Source organism: Quercus lobata, chromosome 4 (assembly GCF_001633185.2).
Source record: "Quercus lobata isolate SW786 chromosome 4, ValleyOak3.0 Primary Assembly, whole genome shotgun sequence".
NCBI classification, from domain to species: Eukaryota; Viridiplantae; Streptophyta; class Magnoliopsida; order Fagales; family Fagaceae; genus Quercus; species Quercus lobata.
Window position 1 is genome coordinate 28513654 of NC_044907.1, and position 21216 is coordinate 28534869.

Consider the following 21216-nt stretch of genomic DNA (forward strand, 5'->3'; position numbering starts at 1 on the left):
TCAGTTTTTTTTTTTTTTTTTCAAATAATCTTACTTTTTGTTTTTTAAGAAATAAGCTAGTTTTAAGTTTTTGTCACATATTAATTTAACATAAAAATTATCAAAAATTATATCTTTTGAAAAAAAAAAAAAAAAAAAAAAACTATGCTAATAACTAATAAGTTGTTCCTAAAAGCACTTTTGTTTTTCCTCAAATAAAATATTACTCTTTTTTTCACTTAAGTAAATGCACTAAATAAATAAGCGAATAAGCCATTGTTTATGACTATGGGCCGAAACTCGGGAGAGTCTGCGCGCTTTTGGGCCATAGGATTCGGAATATTGTGTTGAATTCCCGCGCCCGCCCCCGCCCCCCCACCCACATCCCCCCCCCAACACAAAAAGTAGATAGTGTGTTGGATTAGACATGATGTATTGCATTAGCATATTAATCATTATAACTCAAAATTTTCAATTTTTTTTAGGATGAAGTAAAAATATTAGTAGATTCTAAAATTACCACCTTGAGTTAAACTCAACTATATATATATATATATATATATTATTCTCATGTGATGCATAGTTTGATGAAGATTCATATGTAAGCTAAATTTAAAAATATATATATATATTAAATAAAAAGTAATAATAAATTCTAAAATAAGTAATTAATTTTAATATAAAAAATTACTTTTAAGTTCTAATTGTGTAGAGTTTGGACATTATTAGTGTTTATCTATTTTTATATTTTAAAATTCTCTTTGTGTTTTGTGTTAATTTCTCTTTGATCATTCCTATTTGGGTTATGCCATAACCAACACAAATAATAATAAACAAAATAGTTCCTCAATACATTTTTTTCCTAGTGATAGTCTAATTTAAAAAATTAACACACTCAAAAATTAAATATAATAATCAAAACCTAAATCAAAATATACACTAAAGAGTTCAAAATTTGAGAATATAAAAATAAAAAATAAAAAATTTACATAAGAGAAATCAAGAACTTAAATAGTTGTCCATTGTTTTGCTTCTTTATAGTAAACTTCTTATACATAACACCACTAAGGCATGGGAGAATGTATACGTGGTTGAATTTGGACCTTACACGTGGAATAGCGGTGAGCAAAAGAAGAGGAAGCATGGGCTAAGGGATCTTGTTCTTGGTCTGTGCTAAAGGCGTGACTGCCTTAGGAAGGAAGTAAGATATGCACCTAATATGGTACTCAAGCAATCACAAAAAGGGAGATAGTGACTTTCTAAGGTCAGAAGCTATGAGGACACCCCTTATTGGTTGAATGCATGTTGGATCACCTTAGAAACACATGTATCAATCACAGTACTCTTGATGTCCCTCTTAATGTCTAGGATTTGTTTCCCTAGCAGTGACAAAGTTACCTACCCACAGGTCCCAATGCCACATTGGCGCAATTCCTATCCTCTAGTCAGTAGATAACATCGCAGTTGTGAAAATGTCCAAAATAAAGAAATGATAACTTGACACATGTCTCTGTACTCAGCCATATTCCTCAAATTATAAGAGGGACATGCAGCTGTAGTTTTAAGCAAGAACCCAAATAGGTATTTTAGAGAAGAGAGTAGAAAGTTGAGATGGTGGAAAGCAAGAACACCTTTATTGTCTAAGAGTGACCTCTTTTCATACATAATACAATTTGAGCAGAGCAAGAACATTTCATTCTTGCGCAAACCGTGGTTATTTATCCCTTATCTAGGGTTTTCCACGTACATCTCGTGTCCTTTTATGTTCTTACTACCACTTTCTTCTTCTTTTTCAAGTGTCATGTCAAAGCTAGCATCTTTTCAAGTTTTTTCATGTAGATGTACTATTAGATAACTTATTTTATTTCCCTACATACATACATACATACATATATATATATATATATATTCTACAAATTTTGATAATAGACTATTAGTTAGACTAGAATTTAAATTTCTAAAACTTAGATGATAAAGTTTTATCTAAATTAAATTGTTGTAAATCTTATCCCTTAGTCAAAAGTCTTTTAGCTTAATATCCTAATAAAATATTAATTTAATAAGATGCAACTTGAGGAAAAAAAAAAAACAAAAATAAAAATGTGAGTTGTGTGGTATTTAACTTTAGAAAATTTTGATGATAAACTTTTAGTTTCATTTAAATTAAACAGTTGTTAAATATTATCCCATAATTTGAAGAAATATATCATAAAAAATTATAAAAATTAATTTACTAATTAATTATTCTTAAATGTTGACAATAGACTTTTAGTTGGAGTAGATGTCAAAAGGTTTTTTTTTTTTTTTGAAAAAGAAAATGTAGATTGTTGTTTGGGATTCAAATTTAGAATTTTTTATAATAGACTTTTAGTTTGAATAGAATTTAAATTTGTTGAAGTTTAAAGATAAGTTTTATCTAAATTAAACAATTGCTAAATATTATTTCTTGATTTGAGGAATTATATGATAAAAAATAATATAAAATTAATTTATTAATTGGTTGTTCTTAAAAATATTGATAATAGAGTTTTAGTTAGAGTAGAAGTCAAAACATGGAGTTTTTTTTAAGAAAAAAAAATGTAGGTAGTTGTTTGGGATTAAATTTATAATTTTTTATAATAGACTTTGTGGGAATAAAAGAACTAAGTAGGAGTATTGAGCCGTGGGTCATACCCGAGAATGCCAAGGAACCCGAGGATAATCAGACAGCAGGATAAGCATGTGAGTCAATGGGCCAAGGACGAGGACAAATAGTGACAAACAAGTGGTGTCTCCCGAGGATCCAAACCTCCTCGGTATGCATTGTGGAGGGGTGGAGTTTGGCCACCTAGAGAATATTGTGCAAGAGGTAACCATGTTTTTGAGGATAAACTTCAGAGAAAGGATTCAACAGTGAACTAAGAAATATCTGAGAAGAATGTTGCTACCACCACATTAAATGTTTTGCACCTAATCCCCTGACCACATTTATGTGGAAATAACGCCAAAACAGGGATATTTAGTCTTACAACTACACCCAAAGATTCTAGCAGAGTTCTAATGGGACAAGCATCCAAGAGATCATCTACATAATCAACAAGTGGAAGGTTAGGATGAAGGTAGAGGGGAAGACTATAAGGAGAGGGCCTCCATGAAAGAAGGGGCATTTGGTCTACAGAAAATAAAAAAAAGAACTCTTTGTACTTAGAAAAAGTTGGAAAAAAGATAAGAACTTATCTTCCTCGGATTTGATCGAAGAGTGTTTTTCTCTTCAAAGTATACTTCTTAATCATTCTGACACTAAACCAATCTACTATGTCCAACACTTGATTCGTTAAGTCTTCACCTGTAAACTCCACTCTCTAACAAATTTATTGTTGTGAGCTTGTTGGGCCATCACTCACTTCTCTTGGGCTGAGGGTCAATTTTAGTCCTTACAGACTTTTAGTTTAAATATAATTTAAATTTGTTGAAATTTAAAAGATATAATTTTACCTAAATTAAATAGTTGTTAAATATTATCCCTCAATTTGAGGAAATATATCCTAATAAATAATATAAAATTAATTTACTAATTAGTGAGAGTAATCATTTTGGCATAACCATGGTTTCTAAGCTCAAATTTTATTATTATTATTACTAGTATTATGCTTGTGCAATGCACGGCTTTATCAAGAATCACATGTAAACTAAAAAAAAAAAAAAAATGTTTCTTAATTTCATTAAAATTAAATAATAAAATAGATAATAAAAATAAAATTATATATATATATTTGGAAGTGAAGTAATCTTTTACTTTAAGTTATATAATGAATATATGTTGTGTGGGATGATAAAAAAAATTATATTTGTAGCTCCAAATTTATATATATTAAAAATAATTAAAATTGAAAACATAAAGCACCACAATATACACATAGATGTAAATAAAATGCCCTAGATTGAATATATAAATGCAATTCGTAAAATAATTTAAAACATAGTTTAGTAAAAGCTTCAGTTAAAAAAATTAAAATAAAATGTTTATCTATAAATCTAAACATCGAAAAATCTTATTTCATTTAAATATTTTATATGGTCCCAAAGAGCGAAACATTTTTTTTTTTTTTTTGATAGAGTTTCAACTATTAGAAATTTTACCAGTTGATCTAAATGAAACCCACCAATTTAACATAATTAATTTCATTGAATTATAGAATTAAAATGTTTCCGCTTACATCAATTAGTATTTTTTTAGTAATATTTAAACTTAAGAAATAGTAAACAAATAGATTTATTTACTTGATTAAATCACATATATAATCAGATATAGTCTAAGGGAATTATATAATTTTATATATTTTAAGATCATTATTTCATTCGTTTTTTTTTTTTTAGATCATTATTTCATTTATACTTGAAAAAACAAATTGGTAATGATTAATACCTTGATGCTACTGTGGTCCTCTTTCTTGTCTTGTTCTTCCTCCTAATCATTGGATCAAGCTTGTGGTGATTGTGTTGCATGGTTTATATTGGGAACTACTTGGTTTCATAAATTTTTTTTAAAAAAAAAAAAATCAAACTCAGCTTATTTTAACTCTTTTTTCAACTTCAAATATTCTTTTTTTTTTTCTTTACCTCATCCTCACACCAACAAAAAAGAAAAGAAAAAAAAAAGAAAAAAAACACAACAAAACAAAACAAAAAAAGAAAGAAAAAAGAGTAAAGTAAATAAAACAAAACAAAATAAGGGTGGGTATACCTGACTCATATGGTGAAATCCTATATCCTTGTTAGCTTTGAAAGTTGGTTTGGAGAATCAAAGATTCAAAGGTTTCAGTGCTTATAATCCCACCACCACTATTCTTTGTCTTCTTATTCTTGTTCTTCGAATTGATTACTGTTTTGAGGCATTGCATTGGGCGACCTTAATCAACTTTTTTTTTCTTTTTTCTTTTTTTGTGGGGGTGAGCTCACATAATGACTAAAATTTAAATACTAAATAGCTTGTTGTATAGTATATGATATATTATGGAATGTGTAGGTATGATAAGCCCAGTAGTATATATCTATATATATATATATATATATGTTGGGCCAGGGGCCCAATTCGAGAACATCTAGTAGTCCGAGGACGGGTAAACGTTGTCATGGAAGTCTGCATTAGTGAATGAAGAAATGAGATTTGGTCATAAGGGTCCAAGAAGGTAGTCCGAGGAAGAATGCCTCCTTGGCTGAGCCAAGAAGAGGTCTGAAGGTGTGGTCTGCCACCCAGAACAACATTCTGGGAGATTCTATTGATAAGGGTACACATTATGAAGGCACAAGACAAAAGGGAAATATGAAATATCTAAGAGAAAGCTGCTATCATCGTATTGAATGCTCTGTAGCTAACTCTCTGACTGCATTAATGTGGAAGTGATACCCGAACAGTAATTTTCAATCTTACAGCTACTTCCAGAAACTTCAGGAAGATGCTTATGGGACAAGGATCGACATCAGAAACATGATTTACACGTGGAGGGTGGAGATGAAAGAAGGAAGGTAATATAAAAGAGAAAGAATACCCTGAGGAGGGAGGATCGAAAAATCAAGAGAAAAATATTGTAGCAACAAGAACTGGACTTATAATCAAATTTAAAAGAATCATATATAAGAACTAACCTTCTCAGATTGAGTTGATGACGATTTTCTTTGGATAAAACCAGTTTATCTTTGTTTTTTTGTAGTTTGGATCACTATAATTGTTATTTAATTCATTAGAGGCTAGTTTTCTAACTCACTCTCTACAAAATTCATTGTATTGGATTCTTTGAGTCTAGATCCTATTACCTTTTGGGCATAGGAACCAAATTGCACCCTTACAGTATGATTCGTGAGTTATGTGGTATTTAACTTTAGAAAATTTAAATGATGGATTTTTAGTTTTATTTAAATTAAATCATTTTAAGTTTAAAATTTTTGAGGATAGACTTTTAGTTTGAATATAATTTAAATTTTTTGAAGTTTAAATGACATGTTTGATCTAAATTAAACAATTGCTAAATATTATCCCTTAATTTGAAGAATTATATCATAAAAATAATTTGTTAATTATTTGTTCTTAAAATATTAATAATAGACTTTTAGTTACGGTAGAAGTCAAAACATGACTTTTTTTTAGAAAGAAAATGTGGGCTTTTGTTTGGAACTAAAGTTTAAAACTTTTTATAATAAACTTTTAGTTTGAATATATTTTAAATTTCTAGAAGTTTAAAATGATAAATTTTACCTAAATTAAATAATTTTTAATTATTATCTCTTAATTTGAGAAAATATAACCTAACAATTAATATATAATTAATTTATGTATTAGTGAGAGTAGTCATTTGACGTAATCAAGGTTTTTAAACTCAAATTTTATTATATAGTATATAATATATATATATATTATTAACTTTTCAAATAAAAAAAATTTTAAAATATAATAAATAAAAAAAAGAAAAAGTGTTGTACCTCAATCAAATAAGGAATTTGTTATACCATAAATATTAATGTTTTCCAAACATGCATGGGTGATATGCCCCCGGCCCCCCAAGCGGGCACACGGCGTCGAGGTGAGGCCCCAAAACCTTGTCATGTCATATAAAAACAAAAAAAGCTGTAGGTACTGAACATTAATTGAGAATCATGCCCTTTAATGAATGACAATGGATCGGGTTTAATGGGCTTTTCAATCCAACCTGATTCTAATACGGTTTGAAACTTTTTAAATGAATTTGACTTCAAATTTTTAAACCCATTAAGGTTTGGGAATTTTTTTTTTTGAATTTTACCTTAAGGTACATATGAATCCTATTCCTACCTTTTTTTTTTTTTTTTTTTTTTTTTTTTTTTGTTGAGAGAGAGAGTTTCAATCTATGACATCCGTTCCTGATGATAACTTTTTATCATTAGACCAAGACACCAATCAGTTTTTTGGTGTAAGCAGGGGGGATTGAACCCCAGATCTTTTATACAACCATCAAAGATTTTACTAGTTGAGCTATTCCTATTCCTACTTGATTGTGAATTTATATTACTAAAATGAAAAATTATGGCTACAGGCTAATTTTCTTCTTATATCATTCATATTTACAAAATTTTCAAAAGATAAAAAATTAATAATTATGCTATTAATAAAATATCTAAATTTCAACTTTTGTAGTTTAGAATTGTGCATAAAAAATAAGTTTATGAATCGAATAATAAATAACATTCAATTAGCATGAAGTTTGACATTCGTGTTAAGAATATAAAAAACATACAATCAAACGGTTAGATATTCAAAATACTTAACCATGTTCATTTTTTTAATGAGAATTGTAGTCAAATTAATAGCAAAACTTTGTCCTTATTAAAATACCTTTATTTCTAACAATTTTATTTATATTCAAAAACTATGATTTTTTGTTATTCTGCTATAGGGAAACCAAAAAAAAAAAAAAAAAGCCAAAAATATTTTTAAAAAAATAAAAAGTTAATTTCTATACCACCATTTATGATATTTAATTATTTATTTGACTAAAACTGCTGGTAATTCTTTTTTTTTTTTTTTTTGTTGTTGAGAAAAGCTGGTAATTCATATTAATGAAATAGATTTTGATTATTTCAAATGAGATGAATTTAATTAAGATGGAATTACTAAATTATAAACTTCAAAACTTTGACAAGTAGTTGAGAACGTGGAAATCAATACGATCTGACCAAAGAATTTATGACTCTGTTTATACTTTTGCAGGTGAGATATGCATCACTCGCGTCTTGTCTTAACAGTATGCACTGTGGTACTCATGTCGGTGTTGTACGACTTTTTAGCGTATTCATACTTCCATTTATATCAAGGGACTAGTACAACAAGTCTCTACAACCACAATTCTAGAACATGACTTGTTTCACATGTAAATTACCACACGGAATCTTTTATAAGTCATTTGTAATAGGAATCATTGATGATTCAATTCAATATTGTAAAATAAAAGTTTTCTTTTATTAAAAAAAAAGGGAAATTGTAAATTGTAAATTGAAAGTTAAAAGTTAAAAGTTAAAATAAAATTCCCACATAATTTTGTTCTGTTTAGTGTACAGTTTTTGGTGGTTTTATATTAATGTCTCTGAGTTTTACCAATTTGTTGAAATTCTCTGCAGCATCTACAATTATGCTAATTAAGCTTGTATTAGTAATGTCTATGTATAGTTTAAAATTCCATATGTACATATTTTAGTGTTATTTATACTTATTTATCATTATGCACACATAGGTCCATATTTATATTCTGAAATTCATAAAAATTTATATATTTCTCTAACACATATAATTCCAATATTTGGTGGGGTGGAATATCCATGCAGTTCCCAGTAAAATGAAATTATAACTACTACCACAAGTACAATATCTTAAAGTGGCTGAAATTAATATATAAGATTTGATATTTGCAGTTTTGGTATAATAAGACTATAAACTATATCCCATCAAAAAAAAAAAAAGACTATAAACTATAATAAGAATAGACGTGTAGGTAGCAAAGTACGAACTTTCTAGCTACTTGGTTTCAATGTCGTCGGCACCATTTTCAACCACAGGAAATTAAATTAATGTTTCTTAGACCTCCAGCAGATTGCTTGACCTTTCTATCCCTCTCTTCCTCCTTATCAATGTTCCCTTCCAAATTGGTTCTCCAAAAAAAAAAAAAAATTCCCTTCCAAAACTTTCCATTTACATACATACATACAAAGCTAGCTATATATCAAATTTTTTCAAGAAGTGAGACATCGCGATGATCCAAAAACACCAAAACACACGCATGGATTATGTAAAGCACTCAATTGGAAACCCTGCTCTACTCTTATTCTTCCTCTTTGGGTTCTTTTATCTCTGTATTTGGTCCTCCTCTATCACAAATTCATTCAGTGTGTTCCAAAAGGAGTCTCTTTCTGCACTATCAAACACAGTAAGTTTCAACTTTCAAAGCTTATTCCTTCATTGATTTCACAAGCATGCATATGGGTTGTCTTAATTTTGTACAAAAAAGCACTCAAAATTCTTTTAATTCTTACAGTCAAACATTCATGTCGCTCAAGATGACCTCGAAGAAGCTTTATCCAAAGCTTCAATGGCAGACAAAACGGTCATTATCACTATCATAAACAAGGCCTATGCAGAACAAGATATCAAAGCTGACATCACCATGCTTGACCTTTTTCTTGAGAGCTTTTGGCTAGGGGAAAACACTAGGCCACTGCTTGACAACCTTTTGATCGTGGCAATGGATCAGACGGCCTACGATCGCTGCCTTTTTCGACGGTTGAACTGCTACATGTTGAAAACGGACGGTTTGGATTTTGGGGGAGAAAAAGTTTACATGTCCGAGGATTTCATCAAGATGATGTGGAGAAGAACTCAGTTTCTCATTGAAGTTCTTAAGCGTGGCTACAACTTCATTTTCACGGTACGTTACTATTTTTTTTTTTTTTTAATAGTTTAGTATTTAGAGTTATAAACACGGATTAAAAAAAAAAATGTTTGCTTGCATGGGATTTAATTTTTTCTTTTTATTTAGTTAATGAATGGTGTAACAATTTTTCATAAAAAAAAATAAATTTCAATTAAAAATATAGTGAAAATAAGCCAAAGCAAAAAAGTATAACACATGTAACGTTACACAATACATTTATGCAATCAATCATAAAATTAAAAAATAATAATAATAAAATTAAAAAATTAAAACTATGACTTAAAGACGCTATTAAAACTATGGTTGAAAATGTAACGTTGGCTTTATAATTAGCTAAGATGTTTTAGTCTCTTAGAGTAGAAGCTAGAAAGTAATACTTTTGAAGTGAACTTAAAGTTTGCACTTGTAATAAAATTTATCGATTCCTCTCATTCTACTTAATTAATAAGGAAAAACAAAAGTTACACCATTAATTATATAGTTTTTGGTTGATAATGCCAATGGTTGGTTGCATTTAAAAAATAATGATTGGAATATGATATAGGAATGTGAATACAACTGTGATTGACTTTTGGTTAGGAATATTAATGTAGGATACGTATCTCGAATTTATTATTATTATTTGTTTCTTTCTAAGAAAGAGATATATTTTATAAGAAATGAAAATATTAGGATATGATTCTATGGCAATATTTCATATATTAAAAAAAAAAAAAAAAAAAAAAAGTAGTACATCGATGTAACATGTGTCATTTATGCCAATAGTTTGTGATGTGAACGTGGGCCTCTAAGTTTAAGCATTTCATGAAGCCCTGTTGTCATGTGAAAATAATTTTAAATTGCGGTCATGCCATTTGGATTTTTCCGGTGTAATTTTTTGGTATGTCAAGAATTAGCAATAGACTAACTATATTCCAATATAATTCAATTAAAATTTGATTAGCCCACCTCAAAAAGGCTTAGTATTGGATTAGCTTTTAGCCAAAACAACCTGTCTTTGACATTGGATCGGTTAAGTGCTCGACAGAGTGGCTAATATGGCCTTTGGGGGGTCGGTTTGGCTGTAAGATGTTTGATTTTAGTTATTAAGTGGCTGGTTTATGTTGTGGGTATTCAATCTTGATTGTCGGTAGTCGATTTTGGTCATTATATCTGTTTGTGATTAAAATAGAATAAATAAATAGTATCTAAATAGAATACTACAAAAGTAGAAAGTAAAGTGAAAATAGACTAACAAAATGGTAAAAAAAATGAGTTTTTTTTTTTTTTTAGCTTAAACTTATAAAGAGGTTTATATGAATGTTCTTGTTGGAATGTCTAAATTTAGGTTTATATGTTCAGAAAAAATTAAATAATAATAATTTAGGTTTATGTGAATGTTCTTATTGAGTGTCTAAGTTTAGTATTCTCTAGGGCTTTACTTTTAACAAGATGGATTATTTTGGGAAGAAAGCTTAGAAATTTCAGAGTCATCTAGGAGAGCAAAGGCATGTATATATAACTATATAAGACAAAATGTTTGGTTTGTGTTCTGAAGGAATTGTCGGTGGTGGAGATAATTGTGATAATAAAGAAATGCTATAAAGTTAATAGAAGTCATAAATATATATATATATATATATAATTAAAAAAAAAAAAAAAAAAAAAGGTGACAACTTTTACCATGTGACAAGTCTACAAAGGGCGTAGCTAGGGGGCCGGTTTGGTGTAATTTTTTTTAAAATCTCCACAACAAAAATTGTAGTATTAATACAATAATCATAATTCAAAAATTTATTAAATACAGAATTATCAACTTTGATATATTATCATATTCTCAACAATTATTTAGTTCACTATAGATATATACAAAAAAATTCACTATTATTTTAAAAACTATAAACCCATTATTATTTGTAATATTGAAAATTTCCTATATTTTTTAATTTTTTTAATGAATTATTTAGCACCAAATTTCAAACCAAAAAAAAAAATCAACTTAAAAAAAAATGATGACATACAAAGATAAAATATATTATAATATAGCAAGCAATACAAAAATTGAAGAACAAAATCTTGATAAACAAAACATATTCATTAAACTAATTAGAAAGGCAAAGACTCATATGGTCAGATTCATATCATAATTAAAAAAAAAAAAAAAACCATATGTCCATTATCATATGTATAACAAAACTTAAATCTAAATGCCTATATGCTTGAGTTTATTTGGTTGTGTTGAGAAGTGAGTTAACGTATTGATTTGAGAGAGGGCAGTGTAGGCTAGCAGCAATAGGGATAAGTACTAAAGATAGCTTCTTGAGATTGAGATAAATGGAAAAAGGTTAGTTTTTTATTTGAAGAAGTGACTAAATGATGCTCTTTTGAAACAGTTGTTATTATCCATTGGGTACGCAACAAATCAAGGGGGCCAGCTAGTATATTATTCGAGGATTTGTGGACTTTTTTTTTTTTATAAGAAAGATATGTGGACTTTAAGTCATATATTTATTGGACTATGTTGAGATCTTAAGGATAATTGTGGGGTTGTCATATTTTTTGAGGGGCCCATTGCCTATTACTTCTTTGTTGAACCAGACCTGTAGCCTAAAATTACCAAAATAGTAGTAGAAAATTAAAATTTTGGAGGGCCATTGCTATTGAGAATTATGTGACAAGTCAAGAAGTCTACACCCCTGCCTATACGATACCATTTTCTACGACTATATACGACTATTATATATGGCTGATTGTGAGTAGTGTAAAAATAGTGATGGGTTTATATGTAATTAGTAGGCAGTCAGTCATAATTTACCATATAAGATAGTTATAATTAGGTGTACTATAAAAGCTGTGTTACTAGAATAACATATGAGAAATTAATCAAATTAATCAATACTAAGAACTTTGGAATTTGGATTATGCATTATTGGTCAAATTCTGACACACATCATTTTGTGCACACATCCGTGCACATGTAAATAGGAACTGAAATCGTGAGTGACAGTGACCAAAGCTTTCAAGGATTTTTATGACCTACAGCTTCACTTGATTTTAGTTTGAAACTTTCTGGATGACCACTGAAAGTGACAATTTAGCTATAGCTGGAATGCAGCTTTATAATTTCTTTCACATTTTAGATCTAAATATGAGCCGAAATGAGACACTGACCATACTCAGACAAGTCTCCATATTCGAGCATAGAAACTGTAAAGTGGGGACATTTAATTCTCAGACCATATGCTCAAAAGGTAATGTTTTTGGCTGAGATCATATACTATGCTAATTATTTGTGTTGCCCTCAATCATTGTACCAAACCTTTTATATAATAAATTCAAAATAAAAAATAAAAATAAAAAACCCCATTATCTAAATAATCAGCTCATTCATCACATTGATTAGACTTAATCAAGTTCAAGTTATCGTTATTTAGACTGTTTAACATTTTTATTTAAAATGGATTTTACATATTTCAATAAAGTAATATTATACATCTAATAATAAATAAATGATGTTTGGTAACATTTTCAGGTTTTGATTTGCATTTTCACGAAAACTTATGTTGCATTTTTTTTATTTTCTGAAACAAAAAATGAGTACTCCAAATTTGAGGATTCTCATTTTTGTATTTTCCTTTTTCTTTTCATTCTCCATTAAAAAACGATTTTCCCTCTCATTGTTTTTTATTTTTCTCTCATTTCTTTTTGAATTTTTTCTCTCCTCCCATGGGCTCTGCAATCGTTGTCATTACTAGCAATTGTGTATTTCAATAGTTCAAAGGGTTAAGTGTAATCGATGTGATAGTTTAGGATGAAAAACTATAATTTTCCAAATCTAACTCCAACACTAATACCTACCACCTCTACAATTCTATTTCATTCTGACTCCAAAGGGAAATCATCGTTACATCTTTTTGTATGACAATATTATTTTCCATTCTCATATAAATCCATGATTTTTCAATTTTTCACATATAAAACTCTTTTAAAGATAAATCAAGGAGGATGAGGAGAATAAGAGAAGAGAAGAAAACAAAAACAGAGAAGGAAAAAAAATGTAATTAGTTTAAACATTCATAATAATAATCATTCACATGTGACATTAGCCACACAAAACAAAAAACAAAAAAACAAAACAAAAACAAAAACAAACAAACACTTGAATGATTATCTAATCAACTTGTTTGTGTTCATTATTTTTAGAGAGATGTTATATTCACAATATTTTCAGAATACTTCACAGTAAATTATAAGTAGTAAGTTATTATTGGTTTTAATTTAATCACAACTTTAAAATTACTTTTTTACCCATCCATAAAAGTCAATAACAACTTTCCATTTAAGATTTATTATGAAAATATTGTGAAATTGTTGTAGATATAGTATTTCTCTTATTTTTAAGGATAATAACCAGTGCACATATATTGTTACACAAAGTACACACAAACACAATTTTGTACTCAACTCATTACTTGAAGTTACGATTTCAGTTTGGAAATCAAGACGAGTTCAATGTAAAATTGTGCATGTGTGCAATTCATGCGAAACAAAGTGTGTGAAATAACGCCACTCTATTTTTATAAAAAATTGGTCAAGTTAAAAATTAATAAACCAACATATATGGAATAATTTCTCTTGTCCTCCACTAGAAAAAGACAGGCTCGTAAAAAGAGAGTTGAAATGTGTAACACATAGCCGATTGGGCTTTTTCTATAGAAGCCCATTGCGCTTTCTTTTGTAAACATGTTAGGAAAAAGATGTGTAACACATAATTTAGCCGATTGGGCTTCTTTTTTTATATAAGCCCATTGGGCTTTCTTTTGTAACACATTAGGGCCTATTTTTTTTTTTATTTTTTGCCTCTTTGCGGATTTGTTGTTTGTACCCTGTAATCTTTTAGATGGAGGGGAACTCATACTCCATGAGTGATACTTAGATAGTTCCAGGACTATCTAAGTTTTTCTCTTTTCCTCTACAAAAGAAAGTCTTTTATATATTCAGGGGGAAAACGTGACTCGGCAAAAATAAATAAATCACATATTGTGTAGTCAAAGTATTTACATTCTCATATTCTCTAAACCAAACATTAGATTGTTCAAATAGCTAGATGTTCAATTTAGTTCATGCCGCTTAATTCATTTCATAGAGCACCAATTTATTAGCATTAGGTTGGATGGGAAAAATTATCTTATGAGACTCTCATGGAGCGCTTCTCTCGAAATATACAACTCCCACTGATATATGGTAATGGGATCTACCAAATATGAGAGGAGTACTCCATTAGATGATATCATGATACTCTCTCCCTGTTTAGGCCCATATCTAACAAGAGGACATCTCATGAATTTGTATTTATGAGACCATCCTCTCATTTCTAGCTCGTGAGATTCACAGATGTGGAACCCACACATCTTGTGCAAGAGAGGTCTTAAGAGACTGTCTTATATGATACTTTTTTTCATATCTAACCTCTTTAGATGAATTGACGATAAGCAAAGGTTAAATATTGAACTTTCTAAACCAAATCAAGTCTTTTGCTAGGCCATAGGCCCATAAACATAATGCTCTTTTCTTTTTTCTCTATTTTTTCTTTTCCCTCTTTATTTTTATGTTCTTAAACATTATACTATTCTTATATGGTTGAACTTTTTGTAACAGGATACAGATGTGATGTGGCTAAGGAATCCCCTTGTTAGGCTAAGTACAAATGAAACCAAGGATCTTCAAATTAGTACTGACAATTTTTTAGGTGATTCGCAATCTGAAAAGCATCTTATCAATACTGGCTTCTACTACATCCGATCAAATAATAAGACCATCAAATTATTAGAAAAATGGTATGCCATGAAAGACAACGCAACAGGACAGAAAGAGCAAGATGTGTTATTAAACCTGATAGGAGGGGGGATAATTAGAGAATTAAATCTTAGTGTAAGGTTCTTAGACACCCGTTATTTTAGTGGGTTTTGCCAAGATAGCGAGGATTTGAGGGCAGTGGCTACAGTACACGCCAATTGTTGTAGAAGTATTAGTGCCAAGGTGAATGATCTAAAGGCCGTCCTTCGTGATTGGAAGCGATTCAAGAAGTATGCTTCTTATAAACGATTGGCTAATGTAACAGCAAATTTAAGGTGGTCATTACACTGGGGATGTTACAAATCATGGAAAGTAGCTAGTACGACTATGGGTTAATTAATGTATAGTTTGTTTTATTTGTGGCTTCAATTTTTCAAACTCAAAAGGGAATATAATCTATTTGATATACATAGATTGATACATGATTTGACCGTGGAGTGTTATATTTACTTTGGCACTATTTTGATCCACATTTTCGCCTCATATGATATCTCTTATCCCTTATTCTGTTACGATGATTTTTGCACTTAGTAAATTGGTGTTTAGTGTTGGTAAATTGTCTTGTATACCGTTTGACAAAGGAAGTAAATACCGTACCAAAAGTCGTTTTGGTTAGTTTGAGAATCGAAATATTTTGATATCAATTAATACTAGTGTACTATTTAAGATTTATCGCTAATAATTATATATATACATATAATATAGTTATTTATGAATTTTTATGTTTATTGGATAAAATAAGAATAACAATTTATTAAGAATATTTAAAATTATAATCTCTCTTTTTTTATTTTTAGATAAGCTTAGATATCATTGTTTATGAAAATGTATCAATATTAGCTCTTTAATAATATTTCATGGCAATGTGTTGGGTTTTTTTTTTCCTTTCTTTTTTGTTTCATTTAAATATTTGTGTCGTCTGATAAAGTAGATGATTAGATTGGAAAGGTTACAGAGGGATGTTATGTACAAGCCCATTACAAGCAAGCTAGTAATATTCCTTAGTGTATTTGAGAAAAGTTTTTTTCCTTTTTGTTTCAAGTTTTATTTTATTTTTTTTCAAATAATCTAATTTTTAGTTTTTTTAAAAATAAGCTAGTATTACCATTGCACACTCTTAGTGCGATGGTCACCCTATAAGTATAAGTGCTTGTGGGGTGTGGGGGATAAGAGCTGGGGTTCAAATCTCCAAGAAGGAGTTTTACACACATATACACTTAGACTAAGATAAAATAGAATTTTTATCTTGTATCAAAATAAAAATAATAATAATAATAAAAAGCTAGTTTTTAAATTTTTTGTCATATATTTAACATAAAAGTTATCAAAAACTATATTTTTTTGAAGGTGAGTTTTGATAAATACTATGCAAATAAGTTTTGTTCCAAAAAATTTCTCAACAAAAAAGTTTGCCAAACTCACCTTCTTTTTTTTTGTTTCTCAAATAAAATATTGCTCTTTTTTTCACTTATGTAAATGCACTACAGAAAAACAAACGTATAAGCCATTGTCATGACTATGGGCCGAAACTCCTTTCTACCAAAAAAAAAAAAAAAGAGAGACTGGTCCGAAACTAGGGAGAGTGTGCGCGTTTGGGCCATAATATTTGGTAGATGGTGTGAGCTGCGACTGTAATAGTATGATATTGTGTTGAATTTATTTTTATTTCCCCGAAAGTAGATGGTGTGTTGAATTCGACATGATATATTGCATCTTTGCATTTGCATATTAATCATGACTACCACAAAAAATTTCAATTTTCTTAGGATGAAATAAAATATTACCAGTTTCTAAAATTACTCCCAGAGTTAAACTCAACTATAAGATATATATAACATTTTCAAATTATTCAAATTAAATATAATATAATATAATTGAAAAATATATAATTGAAGTAGGGCAATTTGTCATGAGAAGTATCACACTATATATACTAAATAAACACCAAGAGCCTTGTACCACACCAATGACTTTAATGGTCTAGTGACACCTCCCTTGGTACTAAGTATCTATGGGTGAGCAAGGTTTTTTAAAAAAAAAAAAAAAAAAAAAAAAAAAAAAAAAAGGTCTTGCAGCTAAATTGCATGGTCTGGTCTCTTTTATGACAAGGTTGGAATTCCTCTCTCTCCACCCACCTTGTTGGAACAAATAATATAAAAGAAAGGTGCAACTTCTGTCTAGTGCCTCCAATGTACCGGACCCGTTATGATCATGACATGTGTTCATTTTCGAACACGTATTATGATCGCAATGAGTTCAATATCACAGGATACTGGATAGAACCCACACCCATAAAAGAAATGGTAACAAAACATTAATTAAGAATCATGCTCTTTAATGAAATGATAATGTGCCAAGTTTAATGGGCTTTATGAAAAAACATGATTCTAATAATAAAGGTTTGAAACTTTTTAAATGAATCTGACTTCAAAGCTTTTGAATTTGACCTTAAGGTACGTATGAATTTATATCGCTAAAAGGACTACAATTTCATATAATATTTTTTTATTTGATGTGAATTTTAAGAAATTCATAATTGGATAATATTTTCTTTTTATATTATCCATTCTTGCAAAATTTTCAGAAAATAAAATATTAATAGCTATGACATCAATCAAATGTTTAAATTTCAAGTTCTGTAATCTAAAATTATGCATAAAAAAAAAAAATTATGGACCGAATAATAAATAATATCTAATTGGCATGAAGTTTAATATGCGTATTAAGAATATAAAGAACATGTAATCCAATGGTTAGATTTTCAAAATATGTATTCATGTTAATTTTTTTTAGTGACAATTATAACTAATTCTATAAAGTTTGTAGCCAAACTTTGTCCTTACTAAAATACTTTCACTTCTAACAATTTTATTTATAATAATAATAAAAAAAAACTATGATTTTTTGTTATTCCACACTAGGGAAAAACAACAAAGAGCAAAAAATCCAATGATTTTTTCTATAACAAAAGTAAATGTGTACCTATCTTTCTCTCTTAAAAATTCTTTTAAAAACCACCACACGTCCTTGGTGCAATGATCACTCCACAAGTATAAGTGCTTGTGGGGTGTCGAGGGCAAGACCTGGGTTCAAGTCTCTAATTTGAAGTTTTACACACATGTACATTTAAATTAAGTTAGAGTAGAATTTTTATCTTTGTATAAAAAAAATCTTTAAAAAATGTTTCTGTACCACTATTTATGATATTTAATTATTTATTTATTACACTTAACTGCTGGTAATTCATATGAATGGATTTGACTATTCAAATGAGATGAGTTAAAGATGGAATTACTAAACTTTGATAGCATTATAAACGTTTTCAACCCCGTGATTACCATTTTAAACGTTAAAACTTTGACAAGTAGTTAAAAACGTGGAAATATTTTGTTATTCTTTCAACTGAAACTTAGATGCATTTTTCATATTTTGATAAAATATGGAATTACTAAACTACTTGTCATATTTTGACTATTCAAATGAGATGAGTTAAAGATGGAATTACTAAACTTTGATAGCATTATAAACGTTTTCAACCCCGTGATTACCATTTTAAACGTTAAAACTTTGACAAGTAGTTAAAAATGTGGAAATATTTTGTTATTCTATCGACTGAAACATAGATGCATTTTGCATATTTTGATAAAATACTTATTATTACTTTATATAAAGAAATTGATAAGAACAAATATGTTGTTTCTATCTAAAAAATATTTTTATCCAAAATATTGCTGTAATTTGGTGAAGTCACTTAGCACAATCATAGTTTCTAAGCCTGACTTTTATTTAAAGAAATTGATAAGAACAAAGATGTTGTTGTCTCTATCTAAAAAATACTTTTATCCAAAATATTGTTGTATTTTGGTAAAGCCACTTAGTGCGGTTTCTAAGCCTAACTTTTAGTATATAGTATATTATTTTTTAGAAAAAAACTAAATGTTAAACACACACACACACACACACACACACACACACACACACTCTCTCTCTCTCTCTCTCTCTCTCTCTCTCTCTCTCTCTCTCTCTCTCTCTCTCTCTAAGCTCAAACACATTATTTAACTCAAAGTAGCACTACAAAAGGGGCTAACTTTTGTAGTAGTAGAGTGGGGTTTTAAGCAAAATTATATATTATATGATAAGATATGCAGCACATCTAAATAACACAATTTATCATGAGAAGCATCATAACTTTATATACTAAATAAACATTGCACGGACCAAGAATAGCAGCCCAGCCCCAAATTGCAGGCCCACTCATTGAATGTTCTTGGCCCACTTAGCTAAGCTGAGATGGGCTTGGCCGAACATTCGAACTAACCCAAGATATGCCATGAACAAGAGATAATGTCTTGGGGTGAATCTGCCCGCTGAGCAATAATCGACATCAGGCATAAGTTACTAGGAAGTCATATCAACAGTAGGAGGTGAGTCCCCTTTGGTCAATAATATGATACGGAGGGACCCACTAACATGAGGAGATCTCTTCATCATGATAACTCCACTAAAGGGGGGATATAAATTGGAGAGGAGAGGTAAGAATCAGGGGTTGGAAATTTTTGGGAAGAGAGAAACACGAGAGTAGTGAGGAAAAGCATATCTTTGGAAGAAGGAAAGCCTACTTGAATTTCAAGGTAGAAGCTCGATTGCCTAGTATCCACCTTAGCTGAGCTAGAAACCAAAGAGTTAGGTGCTAGAGCAACTTTCAATCTCCATTAGTGATCTGAAGAAACATTTCTTGGATCTCCGATTGTGGAATAAGCTCAACCCAAAATACAAATAAATTGGGGGTTTAGGCCCAAAAGTCCAAGATTATTGGGAAGGGACCACCACAAACACCAAGAGCCTTGTACCTTGCCCTAATTACATCTCTCTTGCCTAATGTGATCTCTCTTGGGGTATGCAAAGTTAAACTAAAAAACATTCTACCTCAATTGCATGGTCGGGTCTCTTTTAATGAAAGAGAGGTATGCAAAGTTAAACTAAAAAACATTCTACCTCAATTGCATGGTCGGGTCTCTTTTAATGAATTGTATATGCTAAACATTAATTGAGAATCACGGTCTTTAATGAATGATAATAGATCGGGTTTAATGGGCTTTTCGGTCCAACCTGATTCTAGTAGTAAAAGTTTGGAACTTTTTAAATGAAATTGACTTCCAATTTTTGAGGCCATTAAGGTTTGGGAAATATTTAAATTTTACCTTAGGCACATACGAATCCTATTCCTAGTTGATTATGAATTTACATTGCTATAAAAAGACAAGCCAATGGTTACAACTTTACTTAATATCTTTTTATTGGATGTAAATTTTGAGAAATCCACAATTGGATAACATTTTTTTCATATATCATTCATGCTTGCAAATTTTCGAGAAAACCAAAGATTAATAGTTATATTATCAATCAAATGTTTAAATTTCAACTTTTGTAGTTTAAAATTATGTATAAAAAATAAATTTATGAAGCAAATAGTAAATAACATCCAATTGATATGCGTGTTAAGAATATAAAGAATATGTAATCCAACAATTAAATTTTCAAAATACATAACTATGTTAATTTTTTTTAATGGGAATTGTAGCCAATTTAACTAAATTTGTGACCAAACTTTATCCTTACTAAAATACCTTTATTTCTAACAATTTTATTTATATTAAAAAACTTTGGTATTTTGTTAGTCCACTCTAGGGAAAAACAACAAAGAGCCAAAAATCCTATACTCTCTTTAACAAAGGTAAATATGTACCTATCTTTCTCTAGCTCTTAAAAAACCTTTCTTAAAAAGGAAAAAAAAAAAAAAAATATATATATATATATGTGTGTGTGTGTGTGTGTGTATTTCTATACCACCATTTATGATATTTAGGGTTTGTTTGGGATCTGTTTATTTTGTTGAAATTGAAAACTTTTTGCTGAAAGTACTATAAATAAAAGTAAAAGTTAGCTGAAATAGTACAATGGGATCCAT

The 21216-nt window shown here is 29.3% G+C and overlaps 1 protein-coding gene across 1 annotated transcript; it reads left to right on the forward strand.

Annotated features, from left to right (window-relative positions):
* The first annotated feature begins 8517 nt into the window (after positions 1 to 8517).
* LOC115983786 (uncharacterized protein At1g28695-like) lies at positions 8518 to 15670 on the forward strand. The gene is made up of 3 exons (XM_031106561.1): positions 8518 to 8909; positions 9018 to 9407; positions 15051 to 15670. The coding sequence occupies exons 1-3, from the start codon at positions 8736 to 8738 to the stop codon at positions 15582 to 15584; spliced, it is 1098 nt and encodes a 365-aa protein (XP_030962421.1). The 5' UTR covers positions 8518 to 8735; the 3' UTR covers positions 15585 to 15670.
* The last annotated feature ends 5546 nt before the right edge of the window (positions 15671 to 21216 follow it).

Excerpts from the sequence above, each read along its gene's own strand:
- LOC115983786 (XM_031106561.1), top strand. The coding sequence starts at position 8,736 with ATGATCCAAAAACACCAAAACACACGCATGGATTATGTAAAGCACTCA. Across the intron at positions 8,910-9,017 it reads TTTCTGCACTATCAAACACA|TCAAACATTCATGTCGCTCA; the intron begins GTAAGTTTCAAC and ends TAATTCTTACAG. Across the intron at positions 9,408-15,050 it reads GCTACAACTTCATTTTCACG|GATACAGATGTGATGTGGCT; the intron begins GTACGTTACTAT and ends TTTTTGTAACAG.